Source organism: Physeter macrocephalus, chromosome 12 (assembly GCF_002837175.3).
Source record: "Physeter macrocephalus isolate SW-GA chromosome 12, ASM283717v5, whole genome shotgun sequence".
NCBI lineage: Eukaryota > Metazoa > Chordata > Mammalia > Artiodactyla > Physeteridae > Physeter > Physeter macrocephalus.
The window spans coordinates 60834908-60850287 of NC_041225.1; the positions used below are offsets into that span (position 1 = coordinate 60834908).

The 15380-nt window shown below is 43.3% G+C and overlaps 1 protein-coding gene across 1 annotated transcript in view; it reads left to right on the plus strand.

The window, feature by feature from the left end:
• Window positions 1-317: 317 nt before the first annotated feature.
• Window positions 318-15380, plus strand: part of SLC3A1 (solute carrier family 3 member 1) — a 31387-nt gene continuing 16324 nt past the window's right edge. The window contains exons 1-4 of the mRNA XM_007111389.4: window positions 318-747; window positions 3456-3635; window positions 3774-3928; window positions 6537-6662. Coding sequence (XP_007111451.2) covers window positions 318-747; window positions 3456-3635; window positions 3774-3928; window positions 6537-6662 — 891 coding nt within the window. The remainder of the gene's footprint in view (window positions 748-3455; window positions 3636-3773; window positions 3929-6536; window positions 6663-15380) is intronic.

The following is a 15380-nucleotide window of genomic DNA, read 5'->3' on the forward strand; positions in this document are numbered from 1 at the left end:
GTGTACTCAATCAAGTGACACCTTAAATTGCAATGGAACCCTGTGTCCTCTTCCCATTTTCCCTCCTCTATGCCCATGTCCCAGTCCAGATCTGAATCCCTCAGTGTAGTGACTATAGCTACGTCAGCCTCACAGGTGTAAAGAGAATTTTTCAAAACTCCCTTTACCTTTACCCTTTCTTCCTTGGCTGGACAAAGTCCAGCCAAGTTTATTTATAAACCACGCAAAGCTCATTAACACGACCAAGCATTTCAGCGAGTTCCCTTCCCACTTTTGTTACTGCAGGAAGGCTCTCCGCAGGGATAAGATTGTGAAACATGGCTGAGGATAAAGGCAAGAGAGATTCCATTGGAATGAGTATGAAGGGAGGCCGGACAAACAACGGGTTTGTACAAAATGAAGACATCCTAGAGACGGACCCGGACCCGGGCAGCCCAGAGGACAGCCCACAGCACAACGCCGTGGACATCTTTGGCCCTGCAGAGCCTGACTTGAAGGATGTCCGGCCCTACGCGGGGATGCCCAAGGAGGTGCTGTTCCGGTTCTCGGGCCAGGCCCGCTACCGGGTGCCCCGGGAGGCCCTCTTCTGGCTCACCGTGGCTTCTGTGCTCGTGCTTATTGTGGCCACCATAGGCATCGTTGCCATCTCTCCGAAGTGCCTGGACTGGTGGCAGGCGGGGCCCATGTACCGGATCTACCCGAGGTCTTTCAAAGACAGCGACAAGGATGGGAACGGAGATCTAAAAGGTGTGTGCCTTGAGAGTTTGGGGCGTGTCCGAGATGAGGTTGTAGAGGACTCTTTCAGTTCTTGAAGGGCATTATGCCTGGGTTGTGCGGTAAGCACATTCCATGCGGTGTGACTGGTCACGCCACGTTTCTCCTTGTTTATGATGTTTAAAAGCCCCTCAGCAGAACCCAACAGTTCTTCCCATATGATGAAAGGTTACTTGCTGGAGCCCTTTGAGCCCTCAAAGAGCTGTTTAGTTTATTGCCTGCTAGGAACCTTTGTGCAGTTGGTCATCCATTCTCACTTTCTACATGGGCAAGTTTCCTCCTGAAATGTGTCCTGCGTCTGTGCACTTTAGAGTTGGTTGTCTCAGAGTGACTGTTTAGCATTCCGTTTCCAGTGTGCACAGTGGCTGGTTTGGCAATCTGGTGGAGAGTTTCTGATTAGTGAACAAAGCATAAATAATATTTTAGAAAAAGATTAAGTGATGACTTTAAAATGTGTAGGCTGAGTCCCTAAAGCTTAAATTCTGAGAAATGAAGGAAAGAAGAAAAGGCATAGAGTGGGTTGGTCATTACTTGAATTAAGGATTATTTAAAAACAATATCCATATTAATAAAAAAAGTAAAAAAAATTTAAAGTTACGCTAATAATTTCCTAGTGTGTTATGTGTGGAATGTCCTAATTATTTATTGCGTAAACAAGGACACAGACCATACACAGGAACTGTCCCAGGCAGATTGGTTGATATGGTCACCCTAGTTAAGGGCAACAATAAGGAACAAATAAACAAATAAGGTAATTTTTCATAATGATATTTGGCTTGAAGAAGACAAAACAGAATGATTTAATAGAGTATGGGAAGTGGAAAGGAGCTTAATCAAACTTTACAATGTTATAAATACACTCTTGAAATCTCCAGCTTTCCTGATAACTAATAAAAGGCTTTTCTTTTTCACACTCATATAATTTTTCTCTTTTTAAAGTCATCCTGCATCTTAGCTAATTGAAATATTTTCTGTCCTTCAAGATGCAGTTCAAACCCACTTCCTTCATTAATCTGTATTTAACCTCCCGATCAGTGGGTGCACTGCCCTCCCCAGAGCTCTGTGGTGCTTTGGAGGGGCAGCACCGCTGATACTGCCGTGTAACATATCTGGGTGAGTTTCCTTCCAACCCCCAGCCCCCAGCATGGCCCTAGCACCTGCTTCTTACAAAGGAAATGCTTTGCAAAGTGATGTTTTGATGGAATAGAGCCCAAAACCCTAAACCCAAAAATACACTCCCCAGTTCCTGGCCCTCCCTCTGTAATCTCCTTCTAAATTCTCCTGCAAAGGGCAACTTCTAATCACCTCTCACATTTGCCATTTCCGGTAACTTTTCCTTGTGAAGGACTGGCTGCTTCCTGTAATTAATAGGTATTTTTCCTTGCGGTTGAGGGGGTTTTGTTGTTATTACTTGAAGAAAACGTTCCAGGTTTCAGTTCAGTTTACTGCCTTCTGTCCCCTTGGAATGTGGGCCTGGGAGATCCCTTGTTTACTTTGTGTCTGTTCAGCCTGTTTTTATCATCCTGTTCCTTTGTGCTGGATTTTGATATAAATCAAAATTCTGACTTAAATCTGCCTTAAAATTCTTTTGTTGCCTTTTGACACTCTCTGTGGTCTCACAGCCACCCGCATAGGGAAACTGAGGTACAATGAGGACAAAGATAAGCAGCCTGTTACAGGGGAAGAGCCCCAAGGCCAGGAGTCAGGGGACTTTGTGCTTTGGTCTCCGAGACCTCGGACAGGCTGATTGTAGGAAGCCACATAGGGTCCCACAGAAAGTTACTGGAAACTGAATACTAAACTCAACTCTGGCTCTGCATTTAGGACTCTGAACTAGAAGCACCCCCCACCCACGCTACTATCTGCTAATTATCCTACGAGGTCCCAAGTACAGTTTCATTCCCGTATCTTTCCTCAGCCAAGTCTAGAATTCTCTTCTGTATAAATTCTTGGCTTCAGCGATATCCAAAGGAAATAGAATGTGGATCACATAGGTAATTGTCAGTTTTCTAGAAGCCACATTAAAAAAGTAAAAGAGAAACGAGTGAAATTAATTTTAATAATATACTTTGTATACTGCAACACATCCACTGTATCACTTCAACATATAATCAATATAAAAATATAAATGAGCTATTTTACATTCTTTCTCTTCATACTGGGTCTTCAAAGTCCAGCATGTGTTTTACATTTACAGCATATCTCAATTCAGACTAGTCTCTCTGCAAGTGCTTGATAGCCACATGGCAAGTGGCTACACGCTGAACAGTGCAGCACAGACCACTTGACCATCAGGGGCCATGTATTATTCTTCTTCGTACCTTGGCACTTAGCCCAGCATCTGGCCTGGATTAGGTGCTCAAAAACCATGTGTAGAATAAATTAACAATAGTGTAGTCTTGGTTTTAAGTATAAAATATGAACAAGCCACAGACAGATTTTTTTAAATGTTCTGCATCGATGTTAAAGGTCAAAGATTATTGCTAGAAGATTAATTTGCTGTTGTTTGTAGAACTAGACCTTGCTATTTGAATTTCACCCATATTCAACAAAATTCTAAATATTTCTGGCTCAATATAAATATTTCCATCTTAGACCTATTCCTTTTATTTTTAATCCTTCAACTAAAAAAACCCAAACTTTATTTATTTATTTTTCATGGCTTTGACTTTTTCCTTCAGGTATTCAAGATAAGCTAGATTACATCACAACTTTAAATATAAAAACTGTTTGGATTACCTCATTTTATAAATCATCCCTTAAAGATTTCCGACACGGTGTTGAAGATTTCCGAGAAATCGATCCCATTTTCGGAACAATGAAAAATTTTGAGAATCTGGTTGCAGCCATACATGATAAAGGTAAATTGAATGGAAGGTGGGTGGGCTGGGTTAAGAAAAGCATTTCTCCAAATGCTTAACTTAAAGCACTTTTTCCTTCACTGTTACATTATTCTAATATAATCTTGTCCTAACATTTGAAATGTTTTCATTCATTAGGTTTAAAATTAATCATCGATTTCATACCAAACCACACCAGTGATAAACATGCTTGGTTTCAGTGGAGTCGGAACCGGACAGGGAAATATACTGATTATTATATCTGGCATGACTGTACCCGTGAAAATGGCAAAACCATACCGCCCAACAACTGGGTGAGTACCGACGTGCTTGATTTACAGAGGGAAAATGGGCACCTCTTTAGTGATTAAACTGGTTATTTACAAAGCCCTGTTAAAAGAAAAAAAAAATGATGGGTATAGTTTATGGGAAGGGGAACAAGTTTCCCAAAGAAATAGAAATAAAGTCTCAAGCCTCCTAATCATTTGATTTTGGATTTGGAGTTTTCCTTTTATTATAGAGCTGATGTATTTCAGCAAATTAAAACCTATGCTCTCTATTAATGTCTTCTTCCTTTACTTCCCACTCTGTCCAGCTTACACTCCATGTCCTATTTGTTCAGTAACTGTCTTGCTACTCTTCAGACCCCTTTGCCTTTCTGGTTTTTTGACTCCACTGTCAAACAAAACACTAGCCATAAATAAACCCAACCATCCATTTTCTTTTTACCTGAACCTCGGTATCTAAGCCTCTGGACACACTCATTGTCCCCACCTGAACTGATCCATCCATTCTTTTGGGGAAATTTTACTAAATCCAACTGATCAACATACCCTCCCGCCTCTTGCCTTCTCCCCATCTTATCACTCTTGGCAGCAAACTCTACTTTAAAGAAAGAACAGAAGCCATCACACCTGCCCCCATTCCCACCCTCTTCCTAGTCACTTCTTTTGCAGCTGAGACCATGTCTCTCCTGTCTGGGGTTACCAGACTTACAAGTGAAAATTCAGGAAGCCCAGTGAAATCTGAGCTTTAGATAAACAGTGCATAATTTTTTAGTGTAAAATATTGCATGGGACATACTTACACTAAAAAAGTATTTGTTGTTTATCTGAAATTCAGATTTAATTGGATGTCTTATATTTTATCTGGCAACTCTGCTCTTGTCCCAGGACAGTCCCTCTGCACACTGTAGTTCACCTTCTCTCCTGCTTTCTGCGGAGCCTTTTCCTCTGGATCATCTGTCCCCACTCCAGGGCCTCCTTCTTGACCTCCATAAACATTTGAAGAGGCTGACTCCTGGGCATCAACTTTTAGATGACCCAAGGGCACTCAAAGGACACGTGTCAAAGCCGACTGTGTGATCTTCTCCTCCAACCTCCCGTATCCCAGGTTTCATGAACGGTACTAACGTGCAGCCTGGTGAACAGGCCTTTAGCAAGTCCTGGCACTTTCACCTCCCTAGTTTTTCTTTTCCCTCATCCACCACCTTTTAAAGTGATGATGACATTAGCAAACATTTGCTAGATGCTTACTGTGTGCCAGGCTCTGTGCTAAGTGTTTTATATTCATTAATTTATTTAATTCACCCTACAATCTTATGAGTTAGGCTTTAATTCCTATTTTGCAGATGAATAGACCAAGGCAGAGAAATGTTAAGCACATTGCCCTGGTTCACAACTAATAAATGAAAGGGCTAAGGACTGGATCTAGTCTAATTTTTACCGAGTGAACATAAATTGGTCTTAATTTTACATTTCTCTAATTGCTAATGATTATTATCTAATTACACTGAGGTCTTAATTTTACATTTCTCTAATTGCTAATGATTATTTATCTAATTACTAGTTATTAATATAGTAGTTGCCTAATTACTAATGATGTTGAACACCTTTTCATCCATTTATTCACTTGAGCTTCCACTTCTGTGGAACACCTGTTTAATGGTTTCTTTCCCCAGTTTTTTGTTGGACTGTTTGTCCCTTTGAAATAGGTTTGTGGAGGTTTTTTTTTTTTTTTTTTTTTTTGTATTTTGTATACTGATCTTTCTGTATACTGATATATACTGTAAAAATCTTATCCTGGTTTGTATCCAGGTGGGCCATGAGGTGAGCTGGCGAGAGTATGTTTCCTCAAAAGGCATCAGCTACTACTTAGCTTGGGCCAGTTGTTGCCATGGAAGTGTGGACCCAGTGTGACTAGGTCTTCCAACTAAAAAGAAAATATTATGCAAAATCCCTCAGTTTGTAAATGCTGTCCAGATGTTCTCTTTAGTGTGAAATGAACAAATGGCTCAAGAGAGAGCCCTGAGGAACCCTCACACAAGTTCCTCCTTCTGGAAATGCCACGGACATGAGCATTTCTAGAAGGAGGAAAGCAGCACCCATGTCACACGTGGCTGGGAACCAACACTTGAAGTTGTTAGATTTCTTTTATTCCCGAGGACTAGTAGGTTTTAATTTGAATGATTCTAATACTTTTCTGAGGATACAGTTTAAACACTTGCTCTATCTGGATTCAAGCTCCAAGACCACTACAATATGTCTTTCTCCCAAATTGGCCACCATTTGCTTTTCTTCACAAACAGGATTCCAGAGCCTGGATAGAAAATTCAAGAAAATATATTAGAAATGTCTGCTCCTTAAGTTGGCCTTTGTCCTGCCTTTGACAGCATTGGTTTCATGTTGTGGTTGTTGGGAACAGCTTCTACTGTACAAACACATCACAACCACACTTGTGGGGCATTAGGCCAGTGGATGGCATTTTTGGGAATTTGGCATTTTTGCTCCCGCTAGAAAAAAAATTCTGGGGATTTGTGCACTCGGTCCTCAAGGGGCCGGGATGGCAATGATCATTCCTTTGTGGGCGATACCATCCTAGGAACCGTGCTAAGCAACTGATTTTCTATTTTCTGTTTGCTAGTTAAGTGTATATGGAAACTCCAGTTGGCACTTTGATGAAGTACGAAACCAATGCTATTTTCATCAGTTTATGAAAGAGCAACCTGATTTAAATTTCCGTAATCCTGATGTTCAAGAGGAAATAAAAGTGAGTATAGACACCCACATAAACTTCTCTGTTACATGGGTGCTTAAATGGTTATTCGATATACTTCGTGTTAAAAAACAGTAATTATGCGGGCAAAATCAAGCAGTGCAATTCAGTTCTGGGATTAAGGTATGTGAAGCAAATACAGACTCTTAGATATGTCAGTGGCTCCTTCCTTCCTCTAACCCAAATAATCGAAGTGGGAGGGAGGCAGAAACACCTGTTGCCTTAGCTCTGAGATGCTCCGCTGCCTGTGACAATGAGCTGGTGCGGTGAGGCGGGGCCAGAACGGGGGCTCAGGGGTCCAGCTCCTGTGTCCGGACCTGGCCCACCACTGGCTGCAGGGGGCTTCTGGGCGAGTTATTTGGCTTTTGTGTGTCTTGGATCCCTCATCCATGAAACACGATTGATTGCGGTCTTTGTCTCAGAGAACTTTTAGGAACATCAGATGAGATAACCCATGCAAAACACTTCTGTATTCACTCAGTAAATATCAACTTATTGTCTGCGCCGTGCCAGGTCCTGTTCTAAGCAATGGGAATGCAGCAGGGCATCAAAGCCCTGCCCTCAAGGAATTCCCAGTATCCTGAGGGGAAGGCAGACAATTAACAACTAAATATATAACATGTCAGGTGCTGATGAAGGCTTAGGGTAAAGAGCCTCGGAGTGCCAGGGAGAAGTTGGCTCAGAGACACCACTATATTGAGGTCCCATTTGCACAAAAACCTGACATTTGAAAGGGAGTCATGTGAACATCTGGGGGAAGAGAATTTCAGGCAGAGAGAAGAGCAAATGCAAAATTCTCTGGGGGAGACTGAGCTCCACATGTTTTAGAAACGACCTGGGGGCCGGTGTGCAGGGCTGCCAGATACAGCAAGTAAAATTACAGGACACTCAGTTAAATTTTAATTTCAGTTAAACAGAGAAGTACAATATTTGAGACATTCTTCTACTAAAAAATTATTCACTGTTTATCTGAAAAGAAAACTTAACTGGTTGTCCTGTATTTTATCTGGCGACCCCACCAATGCACTGCAGTGAAATGAGGGAGAGAGTAAGGGCGCTGGGGTGCAAAAACGAGGGTGGGAGCTGATGCCGCGGGGCAGTGGATGCTGCTGTAAGGGACGCGTGCTGAGTTAGAGACAGTCCTCTGTCGTCCGTGCACGGGAGAGCTCCCTCAGCGCCCCAGGTGAGAGCTGATGGGGCTCACACCTGTGTGGTGGCAGTTCCAGCAGCACGTGGCACATAATTCACAAGAAACATTAGCCATACTGTTGTTTCCATTATTGCTGCTGCTTCGGCTCTGATGGGCAAGAATTGAGGTTAGTGGGGTAGTGCTTTGTGGTAGGTGAGGAGGAGACCCAAACAGAACAGGACAGGGAGCTGTGGGTCCCTTTCTACAGGTCACCACATCAGCCAAATAGAGAGGATGCAGGCTGCCAAGTTGGAGTCACTAACAACACCTGCACCCCTTAGTCTGTTCTTGTTTTGTTTTTAAATAACAGCTTTATTGAGGTATAATTCACGTACCATAAAATTCACACCTTTCAAGCATATAAGTCAGTGGTTTTAGTACATTCACAGAGTAACGCAAGCATCACTACTGATTTCAGAACATTTTCATCACCTCCAAAAGAAACCCCATACCCACTCAAAGTCACTCCCATGGTCCCCTCATTTTCTCCCCCTGGGCCCTGGCAACCACTAAGCTACTTTCTGCCTCTATGGATATGCCTGTTCTGGACATTTCATATAAATGGAATCATACAGTATCTATCTAAATGTCTGTGATCTGTATCTATATTTATAATTTGTATTTAACTATTTGAGAAACTGTTTTCCAAAGCATCTGGACCATTTTACATTTTTACGAGCAATATATGAAGTTTCCAATTTCTCTGCGTCCTCACCAACACTTGTTATTGTCTGTATCTTTGATTTATAGTCATCCTAGTAGGTGTGAAGTGGTATTTCACTGTGGTTTGGATTTGCATTTCCCTGATGGCTAATGATGTTGAGCATCTTTTCATGTGATTATAGTTTGCTTGTATATTTTCTTTGGAGAAATGTCTATTCACATCCTTTGTCCATTTAAAATTGTGTTATTTGTCTTTTTTGTTGAGTTGTAAGAGTTCTTTATGTATTCTGGATATGTGATTTGCAGTTAATTTTCTTCCTTTCTGTAGGTTGTCTTTTTACTTTCTCGATGGTGCCCTTTGAAGCACAAGGGTTTTTAACTGTTATGCTGTCCAACTTATCTGTTTTTTTCTTTTCTTGCTTATGCTTTTAGTGTCACATTTAAGAACCATTGCCTAACCCAAGGTCATGAAGATTTAACTCATGTTTTCTTTATAAGAGTTTTGTAGTTTTAGCTTTACACTTAGGTCTCTGGTCCATTTTTTGTTCTTTTTTTTTTTTTTTTTTTTTTTTTTGTGGTATGCGGGCCTCCCTCTGCTGTGGCCTCTCCCGTTGCAGAGCACAGGCTCCGGACGCGCGGGCTCAGCGGCCATGGCTCACGGGCCCAGCCGCTCCGCGGCATGTGGGATCCTCCCGGACCGGGGCGCGAACCCGGTTCCCCTGCATCGGCAGGCGGACGCGCAACCACTGCGCCACCAGGGAAGCCCCTGTTCATTTTTGTATATGGTGAGAGGGAGTCTAACTTCATTCTTTTCCATGTAGCTATCCAGTTATCCCGGCAGCATGTGTTTACAAAAGATTATTCTTTCATCATTGAACTATCTTAGAACCCTTTTGAAAATCAGTTGATCATAAATGTCGGGGTTTATTTCTAGACTGTCAGTTCTGTTCCATCGATCTATATGTCTGTCTTTATGCCAGTACTGTCTGGATTACTATAGTTGTAAGTTTTGAAATTGGGAAGTGTGAACTCTACAACTTTGTTCTTCGTTTTTAAGACTGTTTGGCTATTCTGGGTTCTTTGCATTTCCCTATGAATTTTATTATTTGTTTGTCCATTTCTGCAAATAAGCCTGCTGGGATTGTATTGAATCTATGGATCAGTTTGGGGGAGTATTGCCATCTTAACAATATTAAGTCTTCTGATCCACGGACACAGGATGTCTTTCCACTTACTTAAGGTCTCCTTTAATTTCTTTCAACAATGTTTTCAGTGTACGAGTCCTGCACTTCCTTTGTTAAATATATTCTTATAGACTCCTTAGTTCTAAGACTATTTTTACTATATATGTTTTCCAGAATTTAGATGAATTGCTTTGAGATCTCGAGAAGTAGGCACCTTGTCAAGGCAGCTTTGTTTCAGTTGGGAGAGGGGAGGTAGACATGGTCAGCCAGCTAACTAGGGGTTAGTTTTAAACTTCTCTGATGGAGTGTGGACCCTCCTCTTCTCCATCACTGAAGATCATTTGCACACTCACACCTCCTCTTTGGGCCCCCACCACTCTTATTAGGCACTTACTTTGTGCCAAGTGTTTTACCTGGATCATCTCATTTAATGCTCAGAAGAAGCCTAACTAAAGAGATTTTATGACCGTTTTACCGAGAAGGAAACTGAGGCTTAGAGAGGTGACATCACCCACCTTGGGAGTGAGGGGACAGGATTCAAACCCAAGCACTGAGATTCTGGAGTCCACATTCTTAGCCACAATTCCACACCTGATTTGAGGCAAACTACCTCTCTCTGTGTGTTTCACTTTTCCTGCATAGTTTTTTTAAAAATTAATTAATTAATTAATTTTTGGCTGTGTTGGGTCTTCACTCCTGCACGCAGGCTTTCTCTAGTTGCGGCGAGCGGGGGCTACTCTTTGTTGCGGTGCGCGGGCTTCTCATTGCGGTGGCTTCTCTTGTTGCGGAGCACGGGCTCTAGGCGCGGGGGCTTCAGTAGTTGTGGCTCGTGGGCTCTAGAGTGCAGGCTCAGTAGTTGTGGCGCACGGGCTTAGTTGCTCCGTGGCATGTGGAATCTTCCCGGACCAGGACTCGAACCCGTGTCCCCTGCATTGGCAGGCGGATTCTTAACCAGTGCGCCGCCAGGGAACTCCTGTGCATAGTTTTTGCAAGGAGATTTTCAATTGGAAATTCATAAGTGGGAATATAAACCAGTTGGTTTATCTGGCAGTGGATTTCTCCAGGCTCCTTGTGACAATATTGATGGATTGTCTGGAGATGTGTAGACAAGTGTGATAAATTTTGCCCCAAATGTGCCAGCAATACATAAATCCTTTTTTGGCTAACCCAGCTGTTCTCTTGCAGGCATCCAGGTAGTGGAGTACGTGAATAGGAGTCTTATTTACTGGACCTGCAGGATGAAATCCCTCTTGAGATGAATCATTACTGCCTCTGGTTGAGAGGTTAGACGTTTTTGTAAGGCTGGTTTAGAAGATTTCTTATTAGAAGTAAATAAGAAAGGCTGAAAGCTGTAAGGGAAACCTCATGGAAAGGGACCTTTCACACGAAGGGGCTTCCGACACCCTCCTTCCCCCCAGCAGCACTTATCTCCGCAGCAGAGTTAAGCAGGTTAATAATTTGCAACCCTGAGAGTCTGTGGTGGGGAGGCATTTGGAATGAGCCCTGCTTGCAGACCAGCTTGTACTCACAGAGTCTGAGCCTTCTTCCGCTGGGCTCCCATCCGATTTCAGCTTATCTGCACAGTGGGAGGCTGGCAGGCAGCACGGAGCACGCTTCTCTCTCCTCTCAGTCCTCCCCCTTGCACTGGCCGTTTGGGACTTGGCGCTGCCCCGAACCTCTCAGGGCTAGAGCATTTTCATCTGGAGAAGTCAGGAGGTTTCCTCAGAGGAGGTGGGAGCTTATATTTGTCTAGCATTTTATACTTTTCCGATCACTTTGGTTTTTACTTGCCCTCCAAATCCCTTATTTGACAAATGAGGAAACTGCGGCCCAAAGAGGTGAAGTGACCAGTGGATGAGCTGTAGAGCAGAGAAGAGACTCCGATGGCCTGGCCCCATGTCTGGGGCTCAGTGTGACCCTGAAACCACCACATGGGAAGGCTGAGCCCTGGAGTAGGGGAGGAGTATGTTCATGGCAGCTGGGGACTGGGAACCAAGATGCCCTCCTGGCTTAAGATGGAATCAGAGCATAAATGTTGGCTCTGCTCTGCCCCTATTAAGCATGGTATTGCTGGAGAGAAGCAGCTCAATTCAAAATAAAATTTACTCATTACCTGCTTTATAAACCAGCTCTGTGCTTGATGCTAATCACTGCATCATCACTGCATACTCTGTATGCCATGCCCTTCATTCTAAATCATTCCCTCATTTAACAGTATGTGTTGTGTATTGACCATTTGCCAGGTTATGATGGTTGATAATATGGGCCCATGTTGTGGTCATCACAGGCTATAATATTATATTCTGGAGGGGGAGGTAGACAAACAGGAAATTACAATAAAGTGTGCTGAGTGGTCATGACAGTGGGAAGTAGGAGAATGCAGGGCAGGCCCCTAACCTGGACACAGAGTGGGAGAGACTAGGGTACGCTTTACAGAGGAAGCAGTGCTATCCGGGGCGGGTGGTGGGTGGGTGACAGGACGAGATGAGAGAGGAGGGTAGGAACCAGGTCATAAGCGGCATTGGAGGCCACGGTAGGATTTGGGTTTAAAAGGTCTTGGGCAGGGAAATAATTTTTGATTTGCATTTGGAAAAATCAATCTGGTTGTGGAGAAGGGGCTTGAGTAAGGCAGGTTTGAAGGTGGAGGGACCAGGGAGGTGGGTGGTACAGTGACCAGGAAAGAATGGTGGGGGCTTTGGGCCAGTGAGGGTGGTGGGGTTGCAGAGGCGTCATCAGGCCTTAGAGAGGAGTCCAGTGTGGCTCCCAGGTTTCAGATTTGAATGCTGGCTGGGTGGTGGGACCGCTTCCTGGGATGGGAGACATGGGAAGAGCAGGGGTGGAGGGGGGTGGTCTCAGTCATGCAGAGTTTGAGCTCTCTGTGAGACATCCAAGTGCTCAGTGGATAGCTGGATATAATGACATGGAACTCAGGGGAAGGTCTGGTCTGGAGATAAGACTTTTGGATTTGTTGACACGTGGACAATGCCCACAGAGGCCAGGTAGGTAACATCAGTGAGAGAACTGGGCCAGCTGAGGTGAACAAGGGGGCCAGTTGTCACTTAGCTCGTAGGGGTTGTTGTCATGTGGGAATGAGGGCCACGTGTAGCAGGTCCTCCAACTAAAAAAATAAAAGTAAAGGAAGGCCACATAACAAATGGATAAGGCGCCACACAGGGTTCCAATTCTGACGTACCACTTATTGCCGTGTGACCTTGATCAAGGTACATCATCTCCTTGTGCCTAAATTCCCCCGATGGTAAAATAGGAATAATAATGGCACATACCTTGTGGGGTTGTTTGGGGATTAAATGGTTTAACCTTTGTAAAGCACTTAGGACAGTGTGTTGCTTTTGTATAAGCATTAATACTTGTTAAATAATCAATAAATGATAGATAAATGAGTCAATACTGTTGTGAAGCGAAACGAACAGAGGGTATAAGATGGAGCCGCAAGGAGTATTAATATTTAAAGGAGTGCTGAGCAGACAGAGGAGTAGCAAACCAGAAGCGGGGTATCCTAGAGCCAAGGCATATGAGTATTTCTAGACAACAGGTTAGTCTGTGTTGTCAGACATGGCAGAGAGATCAGGTAATATAAAGACCAAAGCGTCAGTTGACTCTGGCAGCAGTACCCCTAATCCTCACAGAATTCCTGCAAGGCAGGTATTATTTTATTGATGAGGAAACTAAGGTTTATGGAGGTTATGCAGATAAGCTAACTCATGCAGCTGGACAGTGGGGGAGATGGGATGGTACCCAGATGGGTCAGATTCTGGAGCCCATGATCTATGTCCTGCTTCTGGAAGAGTTAACAAAGAATTTTACCCAGGTTTCTGAAGAGCAGTAGGGTTGGTTTACTTTCCTTGCTTATAAGCAGAGGATATGGTTTTCTCTCTGTCCTTCTGAAATAGCCTGTGCTTTCTCATTCCTTCTTGAGATGGATGACCTGGGATTTATGTCATTATCAAGAGGATGTCTTATATATAATCACATGCAAGAGCAGAGTTTTCCTCTGTTCCGAACCTGGCTTTTTAGGTAAATGGGCCCAGTAACTTCAGTCATCTCAAAAGGAAAGGTTTGCCTCGAGGTTTCCAGAATTTGGATATCAGTACAGTAAGTCCCCTACATACGAACGAGTTCCGTTCCGAGAGCGCGTTCATAAGTCCAATTTGTTGGTTAAGTCCAACAAAATTAGCTTAGGTACCCAACTAATACAATCAGCTATGTAATACTGTACTGGAATAGATTTATAATACTTTTCACACAAATAATACATAAAAAACAAACACAAAAAATAAAGAAAACATTTTAAATCTTACAGTGCAGTACCTTGAAAAGTACGGTAGTACAGTACAACAGCTGGCACACAGAGGTTGGGCGTGGAGTGAACAGGCAAGAAGAGTTACGGACTGGAGGGGGGAGAGGGGGTGGTAGACGGTAGAGCTGAAGCTGCAGTTTCACTCACACCTGATGCTGATGGCATAGGTTCTGGTTCCTTGCTGGATTCAGTTCTATCTACCCTCTTGAAAGAACGATCCAGTGATGTCTGGGTAGCAGTTCTCATCCTCTTCCCGTATCTCCAGTAAAGATACTGTGCTACTGTACTCTGTACAGTACTGTACAGTAAAGTACAACCACATGTAGAGGAGGCATGCACGTGACAATGTATGCCAGACGCATGAACTAACTTACGTGATTGTACGTGTGAACGCACGTTCGCATCTTTGAAAGTTTGCAATTTTAAGGTTCATATGTAGGGGACTTGGTGTAATGCTGAACTGATTCCTTTTTCACTCAGAGCAGCAAGTTGTTTAAGGAGAAAAGAATAAAAATGTGCCTGGTGGAAAAACCAGGACTGTGTGATGTCATGGGAGTTAGTCAGAAATCAGGAACACAGTGTACTGTCCCCAGAGTCCTGTTGTCCCTACATGGGTCACCCAGACCTGGCGGAACCAGGCGCCTTGCCCATTTCCGCATCCGGCCCCTGGGGGAGCTTAATTGGCATAAAGAGAGGGTTAACCATTAAAATCTGGAGCTGTCTTTTTTTCACCTGGTTGAGAATAAATAGCACGAAGCAAATCTTTTTTAAGAGCAACTTTTGGATTATCTGGGTGAAAACCTCAGCGTTTAAAATGACTCAAACACAAGCATCCAACTTTTGCTGTTTTGTTTCATCAAACAATGATAACATCTCTTCCTGGACTACAGTGAACATCCCTGCTGGGGCCGTATGCCTATGCTGGGTACGCGTTCCCCATTCTTTAATGTTGGGTTAATAGTTAGCAATGCTGAGATCCCCAAAGTGAATGAGGACCCCATGAAGAAAATGAGTAGCTTTATTTTAGGAAATCAGTGATCAAAAGCTTAATGTTTACAGCAGCATGGTGTTTAATGTTTTCCCACATTTTTTCAGAGGCTGCTTGGATGGATTACAATTATTTGTGCCCCACCCCCACCTAGAGCCCCTTCCAGTGTTCCCACTTGTAGAGAACAGCGCCACCTGGGGGTGGACCCGGTTTGCGTGGGATCTGAAGCTTGTAAGAATTGGGGGACTTTTGGAAATGAAAAAAAAAAAAAAAAAAAAAAAGTATAAGGTACAGAAAAATGAGTGCTCATTTAGAATGAAAAACGAATGTGGGTAGGAGCACACGCAGTGAAGGGTCCTGAAACTTCAGC